The sequence below is a fragment of the Henckelia pumila genome, chromosome 4 (genome assembly GCF_033568475.1).
Source record: "Henckelia pumila isolate YLH828 chromosome 4, ASM3356847v2, whole genome shotgun sequence".
Lineage (NCBI taxonomy): Eukaryota > Viridiplantae > Streptophyta > Magnoliopsida > Lamiales > Gesneriaceae > Henckelia > Henckelia pumila.
Genome location: NC_133123.1, coordinates 75,385,383 through 75,398,461, shown reverse-complemented (window position 1 = coordinate 75,398,461; position 13,079 = coordinate 75,385,383). Strand labels below are relative to the sequence as shown.

The following is a 13,079-nucleotide window of genomic DNA, read 5'->3' as shown; positions in this document are numbered from 1 at the left end:
TTCTATTTTTATTTTGTTTTTCTAATTGATCCTTATTTGTAGGTATAATTTTGGAAGATTTGTTGTTATCTATTTACATCAAATGCTTGGTACCTTGAATGTGGTTACCTTGATTTGTTGTCAAATAAGATACAATAAATACTACAATAATTATATACTATAAATATAAGTATCTATTTATAATAAAGTCATATATATTATTTAGACGATAGCGTGACACTGTCGGTTGTTCTAAATAATATATTGTGATTTGAACTAACATTTACTTTCTCGCATCTAACTTTTACTTTATCGCAACTAACATTTACTTTTCCGCAACTAACATTTACTTTCTCGCATATAACATTTATTTTTCCGCAACTAACATTTACTTTATCGCATCTAACATAAAGTCATATATTTTATTTAGACGATAGCGTGGCTCTGCCGGTTGTTCTAAATGAAATATTGTGATTTGATCTAACATTTACTTTTATGTCAATTTATATTTATGCATTTATATATATATTATGGGTACCATGTATTAAATATCGGCTGATATTAATATAGTGGGAACTATATTATATGATATACTTGTTTAAATATTTAATTGTTCTTTTATGTTTATATTTATTTATCTATATATATATATTATGGGTACCATGTATTAAATATCGATTAATCTGATATTAATATAGTGGAAACTATATTATATGATATACTTGTTTAAATATTTCATTGTTCTTTTATGTTTATTCTTATTTTATTTTATTTTATTTATTTTTATTAAGCAATCTTAAATAAACCAACAATGAACCTTTGAAACCTTGACAATTTTATAATTTGTGTATTTGAAGTTTCATAATAATATTTCCATCTATAATATATCATGCTAAAATTAAACTTACAGCATCCTCTCCGTGGATCGATCTTGTACTCACAAGTATATTACTTGCAGACAACCTACATTTGGGTGAATTACAATTTAAGTTGTAGCAGAGCTCCGCCAAGGGAGCATGTCCATTGCTGAGTATGTGAAGAAGTTTGAAAGGGGGAGGTATTTTGTGCCCCTGATTTCGGGTAATGCTATAGAGGAGTTGAAGCATTTCACGGAGGGACTGAATGCCACTATCCGTCGTGATGTCAGGTTGAGTGGGGCACAAACGTACCGAGCAGCAGTCGATGAGGCTATGTTGTCAGAAAAAGATGGGAATGATATTATCAAAGAATCACAAGAAAAAAGAGCCAGTTACCAAGGGAGAGAACAACAGGGGTCTAGTCAGAAGAGGCCGTACCAAGCCCCAGCTCAGAGGAGACCGCAGCAGCAGCAGCGCCAAAACCCCAATCAGGCGCGACCTCAGGGACAGAATCAGCCGAACGCCAATGCTCCAAGGCCGGCTAATGCACCTATCTGTCAAAAGTGTGGGAAGCCACACTCAGGTCAATGCATGCTTGGGACCAATACTTGCTTTCTTTGCAAGAAGCCAGGGCATTTCGCCAAGGATTGCCCGCAGTCAAAGGATCCTATCAGGGGAAGATTGTTTGCTATGAATCACGATCAGGTTGACCCAGATTCTGCAATTGTCACAGGTATGATCTGTATCGCTGGTTTACCTGCTTTCGTATTCATTGATTCAGGAGCTACGCACTCTTTTATATCTATTAATTTTATGATGAAATTGGGGGTCTTGCCGAATGAATCTATTTCAAAATTTTGTGTGTCGTTACCCTCAGTAGAAGAACTGGAAAGTAGTAGTGTGGTAAGAAATTGCAAAGTTCAGATGCAGAGTCTAGTTTTGTGTGCATATTTTATTGTTTTGAAAATGGTGGATTTCGATGCGATTTTTGGGATGGACTGGTTGTCTCGGCATGAGGATATTATTGACTGCAAACGAAAAACTATCTCATTGAAAGATCAGAACGGGAAATCGTTTGCGTTCCGCACAACCTCTAAGAAGAGCGCACCAGGTATGATTTCTTCAGGAACAGCCTGGCAATTATTGAGTAATGAGTGTACAGGCTTTCTTGCGAGTCTAATTGGTGATCTGGAGGTACAGCGACCGAAACTTGTGGAAGTGGAAGTAGTGAAGGACTTTCCAGAAGTTTTTCCCGATGATGTTGCGGGATTGCCTCCAGTCAGGGAAGTCGAATTTGGGATAGAATTGTTGCCTGAAACTAAGCCAGCTTCTAAGGCACCGTACAAATTGGCACCGATCGAGATGAAAGGGGTTCATCAGACCGAGTGTATCGCCTTGGGGTGCACCGGTGTTGTTCGTCAAGAAGAAAGATGGGTCAATGAGATTGTGCATTGACTACAGAGAACTGAACCGAGTTACAATGAAGAACAGATATCCTTTGCCCAGAATAGACGACTTGTTCGACCAATTGCAAGGGGCAGAGGTGTTCTCAAAAATTGATCTGCGATCAGGTTACCATCAGCTGAAGGTAAAGGATGCAGATGTGCAGAAGACAGCATTCAGGACTCACTATGGCCACTATGAGTTCTTGATAATGCCGTTTGGGTTGACCAATGCACCAGCTGTGTTCATGGATTTGATGAACAGGGTGTTTCAACCTTTATTGGATCAGTTTGTCATAGTCTTCATAGATGACATATTGATATATTCTCGCAGTAGGGAGGAGCATCGTCAGCACTTGGCTACGGTGTTGCAAATTTTGAAAGAAAAACAACTGTATGCTAAGTACAGTAAGTGTGAATTCTGGCTGGAGCAGATTTCATTTTTGGGTCATATAGTTTCAGCTAAGGGGATTGAGGTGGATCCGTCGAAGGTGGAAGTGGTTCGTAATTGGGCTGCCCCAAAGAATGCTACAGAAATACAATGTTTCTTGGGTTTAACAGACTACTACAGGAGATTTATTCAAGACTTCTCCAAGATAGCCCTACCACTGACTTCCTTAACTCGAAAAGGTGTGAAGTTTGTGTGGTCAGAACAATGTGAGAAGAGCTTTACAGAATTGAAGGAAAGACTGATTTCAGCGCCAGTGCTAGCAATTCTCGAAGGCACGGGTCGCTTTGTGGTTTATACCGATGCTTCTAAGAGTGGATTAGGAGCTGTGTTGATGCAGGATGATAAAGTAATAGCGTATGCATCTCGACAGCTGAAGGTCCATGAGAGGAATTACCCGACTCATGATCTTGAGTTGGCGGCAGTTGTTTTTGCTTTGAAGCTATGGAGACACTACCTGTACGGCAAAAGGTGTCAGATTTTCACTGATCACAAAAGCCTAAAATATTTCTTTACTCAGAAGGAGTTGAATATGAGGCAGAGGCGATGGCTGGAATTAGTGAAGGACTACGACTGTGACATTAGCTACCATCCTGGTAAGGCTAATGTTGTAGCAGATGCCTTGAGTCGCAAGTCTGCAACATTGAACCAATTGACAGTGTAGCAGGAGTTGATTGCTGAATTTGCACGTATGAGTTTGGAGGTATTTGAACCAATGGAGGTATGCACTCTAGCAGCCTTAACAGTAGTACCTAGTTTGCTTGAGAGAATCAGAGTAGGCCAAGCTTCTGATAAACAGTTGACGTTGTGGAGGAACAGAGATGAAGCCAAGGGTGGTACATTGTACACTGTCAAAGATGGAATTGTTCACCACCGAGGTAGAATATGGGTGCCAGCAGTAGACTCATTGAGAGTGGAAGTGATGACTGAAGCCCATAATGTTCCATATTCCATTCATTCAGGAAGTACGAAAATGTATAAGGATCTGCAATCCTTATATTGGTGGCCAGGTATGAAGAAGGATATCGTAGAATTTGTGAGTGAATGTTTAACTTGTCAACAGGTAAAAATTGAGCATCAAAGGCCAGCGGGACTCCTAAAACCCTTGTCAATACCCACATGGAAGTGGGAAGATGTCACTATGGATTTCGTAGTAGGATTGCTAGTCTCACCGCGAAGGATGAACTCGATTTGGGTGATAGTTGACAGGTTAACTAAGTCAGCTCATTTTATTCCAGTCAGGAATAACTTCTCGATGAATCAGTATGTAGAGATGTACATTTGAGAAATTGTCAGATTGCACGGAGTTTCATCGAGGATAGTATCTGACAGGGATCCTAAGTTCACTTCGAACTTTTGGGGAAGTTTACATAGAGGATTGAGAACAAAGCTAGCTTTCAGTACAGCTTTCCACCCTCAGACAGATGGTCTGTCAGAACGAGTGATCCAAATACTCGAAGACATGTTGAGAGCTTGTATGATCGACTTTGGAGGGAATTGAGAATCGAAATTACCTTTAGTGGAGTTTACTTACAACAATAGTTATCAAGAAACTATTGGCATGGCTCCTTATGAGGCATTGTATGGGAGAAGGTGTAGAACTCCATTGCACTGGGATGAAGTTGGAGAGAGAGCTGTTTTGGGACCAGATATAGTGACTCAAACGGTGGATGTAATAGCTAAGATCAGAGACAGAATGTTGACAGCTCAAAGTCGACAGAAAAGTTACGCCGACCAGCGACGTAGAGACTTGGAGTTTGAAGTAGGTGACCAAGTATTTTTAAAGGTGTCACCATAGAAGGGTGTTGTGAGATTTGGAAAAAAGGGTAAATTGAGTCCAAGATATATAGGACCTTTTGAGATCCTAGAAAAAGTTGGGGCTCGAGCTTACCGAGTAGCACTACCACCCAACTTGGGGGGTGTCCACAATGTCTTCCATATCTCTATGCTAAGGAAGTATATGGCAAATACTTCTCATGTTATCCGCCATAAGCCAATGAAATGGACGCCAGACTTGTCCTACGAGGAGATGCCTGTTCAAATCTTGGACAGACAAGTTCGTAGGTTGAGAAACAGAAAGATTCCAATGGTGAAAGTCTTATGGAGCAACCAGTTGATTGAAGAAGCTACTTGGAAAACAAAACAAGATATGCGAGCATGCTATCCTGAACTATTTGGTAAGTCGAATTTCGAGGACGAAATTCTTTTAAGGAGGGTAGAGTTGTAAGGTCCAAAAATTCCACTAGCTTAATCACGATTAATTGATTTAATTATATGATTTAATGCATGTTATTTAGAATATTTAATTGTTATGTGGAATTATGTGAATTATTGGATGCCTGGAATTATGTGATTGCTATGTTATTTTTTTAAAATTTTAGATTGGTATTAATTTTGGATCGTAGGTACGAGTCTAGCCTTGAATCGAGCTAAAAAAAATATGTTAAATTAAGATTAAAGGGATGCAGTGTATTTTATTGAGTGGGGGAGTAAAATTTTAAAGGATTTTAAATGTAACTAATGGGTCGTGTTGGAGCCCATTAGTCACAAAATAAAAGCGTTCAGAAATTTTATTCTGAAATCTCATTTGAACGCTCACTTTTCTTCCTCAAAATCTCTCTCAAACGCTGCATCAAGGCTAGGGTTCTTCAGAGGCTCGAGGCTAGATCGTCCTACGGCTCAGGTTATTTTCAATCGAATCAATCCAGGCAAGTTTTTACTATTTTTAAACCCATTCAAGAATATAGTTATTTTCAAGATAAAACCCTAGGTGTTTGATTGATGATCTATGAATGTTTTCTTGAAAATTTTATGAGTATGTTGCTTGATTGTGATACGAGAAAGCATTCCTGATGTTTTCGGTTCAAGTTTATTGAGTTTTGAATGATTTGAAGGCAAGAAATCAGATTGTTGGGGTAAAAGTTGAATGAGGGTTTTTGATTCAAAATCTTTGAAATGGTTGTTGTTTTGGAAAAAGTTATTTTGAAGTTTTGATGTTGTTGAATGGTATTTTTTATGGGAAAAACGTCCCAAAGCATTGTGAGTTTTGAAAAAAATGCAAAAAAGATCAGTTTTCGGAAAAGGAGACGCGACGGCGCGCCCGCGCTGCCATGCAGCGTGCCCGCGCCTGTGTCACGTAAATCTGCGAGCAGGAGGCGCGCCCGCGCTATTACGCAGCGCGCCCGCGCCCACTTTGCGAGCGGACGGCGCAGCCGCGCTGGTTGAGCGCGCGGCAGCGCCGCAAGTTCAAAATTCCCATCCCATTTTATGAGTTTTTGAGTCCTAAAAATCATGATTTTTATACTTTAATGTATTTTAATTATTTTTAAGAATGTTCATGAAGAATTTTAAAGTTTTCAAGGTGCGAAATGGATGAAATGCCTCGCGTGGATCAGTCAAGTTATGTATTGCATGATTATGTGATTTTCTCATGAAAGTTAACTTCTCATGAAATGTTTTGACGGATTTTAAGCATGTAGCATCACGAGAAACTTTATGAGCATGTACGAGATTTATGAAAATGACATGATAAGATGAATGATATGATGCATGGAAAATATTTTGATGATTTATGCGTCTTGTGGTGATTATATGAGGTATGCACTTCGGGATGAGCTCCGGAGCGGCTATCCAAACATGGCTCACGGGATGGTTATACGGGGTATGCACTTCGGGTTGAGCTCCGAAGCGGCTATCCAAAGAATGAAAGTTTGCGGGCTTAATGCCATATGCTTGTCTGATCAACAGGAAACTATGAATGGCTCGTTATGACGATTACCACACTACTCATACTTCATCTCCCCAAATATTTTTATGATATGGCTATATTAAAGTTATGTTTATTGCATGAGAGTTTAAGTTAATGTTTCCTTTTAAAGTTAGAAAATCCTTTTCTGCATGCTCTTGTTGAGTCTTTCGACTCACTATACTTGAATGGTGCAGGTAATGATGATGTGGATGCTTTTATTGATGATTATGTGGGCGGACATGAAGAAGAGGCAGGGGTCGGTCCAACGGGCAATGCATGAGTGTGAATGCTTTAGAATAGAAGATGTTTTAAACCTTTTTATTTGATGAGAGGCAAACAAATTTAAATTTTTTTAGTTGATGGCCATGTTTTGGCAAATATTTTTAGATGCTATTTTATTGTGTACGCTATTTTAATAAATAAGATGATGCTTCTGCAAAGTTTTTATTTTTACCAAATCTTTAAGTAAGTATGTTTGAGTAACGTTTCGATTGAGAAATTGGGACGTTACATCATAACTGTACCCAATCTCGACACCTAATAACCCTCATAGAGTCGGTAAACGAGTCAAAGTACAGTTCTAACATATAGAGTCTCCATGGTGTTTCAAGTAGTAAGGACTAATGGTGTACAACCAAAACCGCGGACTTATCCACTCAATTAATGATAACGACTTGGAAAGTCCGAATAGGGTAGTTCGATCATCCATCATATGAATATCCATTTGCATGCTTTGAACATATCTATGTTTTATATCAATGAAACGTGGTACTAGGCATCGCAAATGCTAGTCTCAATCTCGAGCGATCCTTATCCTTATTAGTGGACGACTCAATTGACTAGGAACTGTTTAGAATATACAGTGATTATAAGATGTGTTTCATGATAGTAATTCAATTCTACTATCACATCTTACATGCACTCTAGTATATTCAAGGTCTTTATCTAAACATCGTATAGTACGTCACAACATAATAATATGATAAAAAATAAAGTAAATGCCATTATAAAAGTGTAAATTATATTAAACAAAGATTGTTTACACATAGAGTCACAAAAGCCCTTAGCCACAAGTTGGCTAACCGGGCACCCACTCTTTCACAAATCTCATATTCAAGAAATTCCACCAGAAGAAAAAGAGTTTTCTATAATAGGAAAACTTAGATCTCCAAAAGGATGGAAAGAAGTGAAAATAGTATTCGAAATTACAAGTCATCGGAAATTGTTCCCTTGTAACTCGATTTACTATTTGGAACAACAGGAAAAAGGAACTTACCAATGAGTGATAAATATTGGATAATTGGAAGTTCAAATCTGGGGAATTCCAGGAAAAAAAATGGATCAACTCATTCTTGGTCTAGAATTCCTGGAGGACCATAAACCATGGAAACGCCTTGAAAAAGGAATAGAGTTCATGGCAAAAGAAAAGACTTGGAGGATTCAATAAGAATTCTACGAAATGGAAAACCAAGAGAATTGGATAAGGGACAATCCCTTAATTTGATTCGAGAACTCTGTTCACAGACAGAGGAAGAAGCAACAGTTGAAATTAGTAAGTCATGAACATGATTTACTAGAACGCATTGAAGAAGTAGAAAGGAGTAACCATACTCTACCTTCTGAGGCCTTAGGGAAACTAAAGGTAAATAGTCTTAATCGGATTACTGAGTTACAACACAGTCTGTTAAAAATGGCGGGGCCATTTAGTAATCCCTTTAAAAAATGACAACAAGTCCTTTCTCCATATACATTCTGATAGGGATGTTATATGAATAATATAAGGCTGAGTATTTTGCAGCTTATATTGACTCGGGAGCAGGAATTTGTACAGCAAAAAGAGGAGCCTTCCCTGAAGAATGTGAAGAGGAATTTCCAAAAATAGCTGGACGAGATTTCTCTCGAAGAATTTTAATTCTTTGCAAATGAATAAAAAAAGCAGAGATCCTTATGGGAGGTGCAGGTCAAACTCCTTGGTACAAGGTAAAAACACCACCAATCTATTTCCATGATACATGAGCTGATATCCTGTTAGAAAATAACTTCTTACAAATGTTTAAGAAGTACACACAAGACAATGAATCAAGAAGACTTATGTTCACTACAATTTGTGATCATAAAATTATCGTTCAAAGACTCAAGATTGCTTTTTATCGACAATTGCCGATAATATTTCGCAGTCAGCGTGGTGATAAAGGACAACTTTTTCATCCAAAAATGAAAGATCCAAGAAGGTTTGGAGAAACCATGTTGAAAATAACAACATAACAAGAACTCCAAACAGAGGATATGAAGCTTCTCAAGGTAACTCTAAATCACAGAGATATAGAGTTAGAGAATAAAGTATCCCTTGAAGATGTCAAAAAGAGGCTCAAAGAAAGTTACAACGAGCATCCTTTGGCATGGTGGGATAGAAATCAACTCAAAGTCAGTCTTACTCTAAAGGAAGGCAAAGATTATGAATTCGTCAGATATAAGCCTATCCCGATGAACATAACAGATCAAAGGGATATGAGAATGATTATCAAGGAACATTTGGACCTTGGTTTAATCAAAGAAGGAGTTTCACCTTATAGCAGCCCAGGTTTTCTGGTTAGAAATCATGGTGAAATAAAAAGAGGGAAACTCAGGCTAGTTATTAACTACCAAGGTATTAATAAAATCCTGGAGTTTGATGGATACTTCATACCGAGTAGAGAACACCTAATTAACTGTGTACGAAATGCTAGAGTGTTCTCAAAATTTGATTGTAAGTCTGGATTTTACCAGATTCGAATGGAAGAAGGAAGTAAGAAATTCACAGTCTTCTCTACTCCACAAGGACACTATATTTGGGAAGTTGTGCCTATGTGATTAGCTAATGCACCCCAGATATTTCAAAAAAAGATGGATAACCTTTTTAAAGATTATTTCAATTTTATGTTTGTTTATATTGATGATATTCTTATAACATAAAAAAATATAGACGAACACGTTAAACACTTAGAGATTTTCTCTAAAATTTGTAAACAAGAAGGACTGGTTTTATCTGAAAAGAAAGCAGTCATAGCAACGAGGAAAATTGAATTCCTCGGTATTGAGATTAATGAAACTGAAATAATTCTACAACCCCATATTGTGGAAAAGGTAAAGAATTTTTCAGATAAACTCAAAGATGTAAAACAACTCCAGAGTTTTTTTGGAGTAGTTAATTTTGCAGGGATGTTCATTAACAATCTAGCAATGTACAGAAAGGTGTTCAGTACTTTGTTAAAAAAGGATGCTAGGTTTATATGGACCGATGACCATACTAAAGGGGTAAACCAATTAAAAGAGATATGTAAGAATCTCCCAAAAATGGCTATACCCGTAGATGAAGATGATCTGGTATTATTTACGGATGCCAGTGACGATTGGTGGGCAGCAGTCCTTACCAAGATCACTCCAGATGGGAAAATACCATGCAGATACTGTAGCGGTCTTTTTTAGAATCTGAGGCCATTAGATGGCATATCAACAAGAAGAAATTTTATGCAGTTAAAAGGGCTTTTGAAAAATGACCATTATTTTTAATTGCTAAAAAATTCACTCTGAAGGTTGATAACACCCAGGTAAAAGCTTTCCTAAAAAATAAGATTGAATCTAAACCTGAGAAAGCTAGGTTATTAAGATGGCAAACATTATGTCAAAATTATATTTTTGATATTGTTATTATTAAATCTCATGAAAATATTCTTGCAGATTTTTTAACAATAGATGGAAGGTAGTGACGTGGATTCCATCATGAAAATGCAGAGGCATCTCAGGGAACACCTTGGGTTGCTTCAAAACGAGTTCAACCAGTTAACCATTAATGCTGAAATGGCCGGCAGGTTACAACAAGCTGATCGGATCAAAGTATCTAATCGAATTACAGGATGTATGCAAGCTCAAACACAACTATGGGCTGCTATTCAAGGGCCAATTATGAAGGCTATAGAGAAACCATTGGTTTCTCATAAACAAGATATGCTAAAACCATTGGTTTTACAAGAACAAGAAATACAACTACCGGTTGTGAAACAAGATGTTGAGGAATCTAAAACTCAAGAAACAAGTGTTAATCTATCATCAACATTTGATGATCTGGATGCAGCAATAATTGATGAGGATAACTCATCAAGTCAACCCTCCGCCTTTGGGGTAAAATAGGAAGAGATCAATCTTAGGCCCAACACTGGCAAGGGCAAATATAAGATTGATATTAATCCATCTATTATTTCTCCATTCCAGGTTTATCAACAAAGTTGGGAGAAATTGAATACAAGGAGTGAAATCAACCCAAACACTTGCAGGGTTGATGTGGGGACCCGGGTTGCTAATTTCATCTTAGGGCAATTAACGATTAATAAACAATTAATCGAACAATAAAAGAATATACAAACCAAGAGCTAAATTTTTTTAAAAAAAAAACGGAGCACCTCGCTCGATCGGGTAAATTCACTCGATCGAGCGGGCAAGAAAATCCAGCTCTTGGGTCTGAATCCATATTGGTCTTGCTCGATCGGTGGAAATCACCCGATCGAGCGAGCCCAAAAAATCACTTCTCTGCTTTGGAAATTCACAGGCCGCGCTCGATCGGTGGAGTTCACCCGATCGAGCGGGCACCCTGTCCAGAAAAATAAAATGAATCTTGTTGTACAATGTGATTCCAATACTTATACAACTTCATATAAATTTCTCAACATCATGCTAGATACTATACATGCATTCAAATTAATAGCAAGTGATCTAGAATACATGAGCTCTCAAGTATAAATCAATACTTGGCAAAAACAACATATACGAAGGTTCTTGCTTTCTAACATGTTTACCAAATCATAAATATATGTCATCTGCTTAAAACCCGAATCACCACATGCTATCTCTCTTCTCAAGCTATCCAAGCCAACTCTAGCTTGATCATGCCCCAACCTGATGCAATGCACACATACAAACAAAGCAACAGCCGGATAACTTCGGTGAGAATAAATCTCAGTATGAATAACATGTATATACATCATTTAAGCATATAACTCATTCATATCATGAACGTCACATAATAACATAACATGCTAGCATTTATAAATGCATATTCTAAACCATAGAAATCTCTAGGTTAATGCATAAATGCAATGCATGTGCCAAGGAATAGGCTATCAAATCTGATATCAATAAATCGTAGTTCTGGTATCCCGAGGAAATAAAATCTTCAACAAACACCAACTCACCCAATCGAGGTGAAGTTGAATACTTCATTTCCTCTGACTTTGGTGCAACTATAGTGAGTCTTCTGGCTCTGGAAGTAAGTCTACATTCCGTGCCACTCAACTACAGCCCTCCAAACGTCATATGCACTCTAGGCCTTTCAACACTCTGTGCTTTACTGGCTGGAGTTCAAGATGAATGCAACATGTTCTGTATGCATTAACTGCTATAAAACACCTTGAACACATCAATCATATAATTATATGAATATATAATCATTCAATGATACCGACAAATCTGTAAGTATCACATGTAATACATAAAACATGTTCAATACAGAAAATACTATAAATCAAAGAAGACAAATAAACATTTACATAAATATTCTGGAAATTCAAGAAAATAGCTATCTTGAATAATCTATCCCATTTATGCAAACGTAAACAATAACATAACTTAAACATGCAAGTATGTGATTTTAGGAAACTCGATAATCAAAACAATCTCGAGTTATTCTGCCCATCTTATTAATGTCTATTCATACCTGTATTCTGAATAACATATCTGACACTCTTGCACTTCTTGATCAAATACAAGCTGCCCAAATCTGTCATCAAATTCTGCTCATTTCAATCTTTGCTAATTGAAGGTGTTCTTGATTCAATCTCAAACACTTCAAGTCATTCGAACTCGAAATCATCGATTCAACTTCGATAATCTTCAATTCAAATCTGAAATAGATTATACCATATCTAAAAATCAAGTTCCAATCTGAATCGATGATTCTTTAGAGCTTATTCAGTTCAAATCTTGCTAAGACAATCAGAATTCAAACCAACGTCGTAACTATTCGAGTCCGATAAATTTTTCGATTCAAATATCATTATATCTTCATTCTAAACATAATCTCATATTCAATTCCTCCACAATCAACTTGAATATGAGCTCTAGACATTTAGAATGCATAACAAGTCAAAATCTTGAACCGGCGGCGTAACGGTACGATTTCGATCTTTCCAAAAGCTTAAACATCAATATGATCATCATCTTAACAACAAAACATCATCAATTACAGCAGCATAACACGTGAATGTCATCCCCTAAAAATCAGATTTCTGAAAAATCTTTCTAAATTCTAAAACATGTTCAAACGACGATCTTTTCACGATCCGTCTTAAATATGCTATCGTCGTATATGCTAGAACATGTATATACAATCAAATCATAATTCTAAAAACAACTTAAAATTAAAACATGGTAGAACTTTATAAAACTTACGTCAAAATATAGCACTCGGAGCTGTGATCGCAAATATATGCTCAATCGGAAATTCTACCGGGCGGATCAAAAGATATCGGAGTTTAAAGGGACAAAAATGGCTTTGGATTATTGTTTTCAGAACT

The 13,079-nt window shown here is 37.1% G+C and overlaps 1 protein-coding gene across 1 annotated transcript; it reads left to right on the top strand.

Moving 5' to 3' along the window:
• Positions 1–995: 995 nt before the first annotated feature.
• Positions 996–3,407, top strand: LOC140861265 (uncharacterized). The gene is made up of 4 exons (XM_073264273.1): positions 996–2,176; positions 2,328–2,424; positions 2,713–3,197; positions 3,344–3,407. Exons 1-4 carry the CDS (start codon positions 996–998, stop codon positions 3,405–3,407), a joined length of 1,827 nt encoding a protein of 608 aa, XP_073120374.1.
• Positions 3,408–13,079: the final 9,672 nt, after the last annotated feature.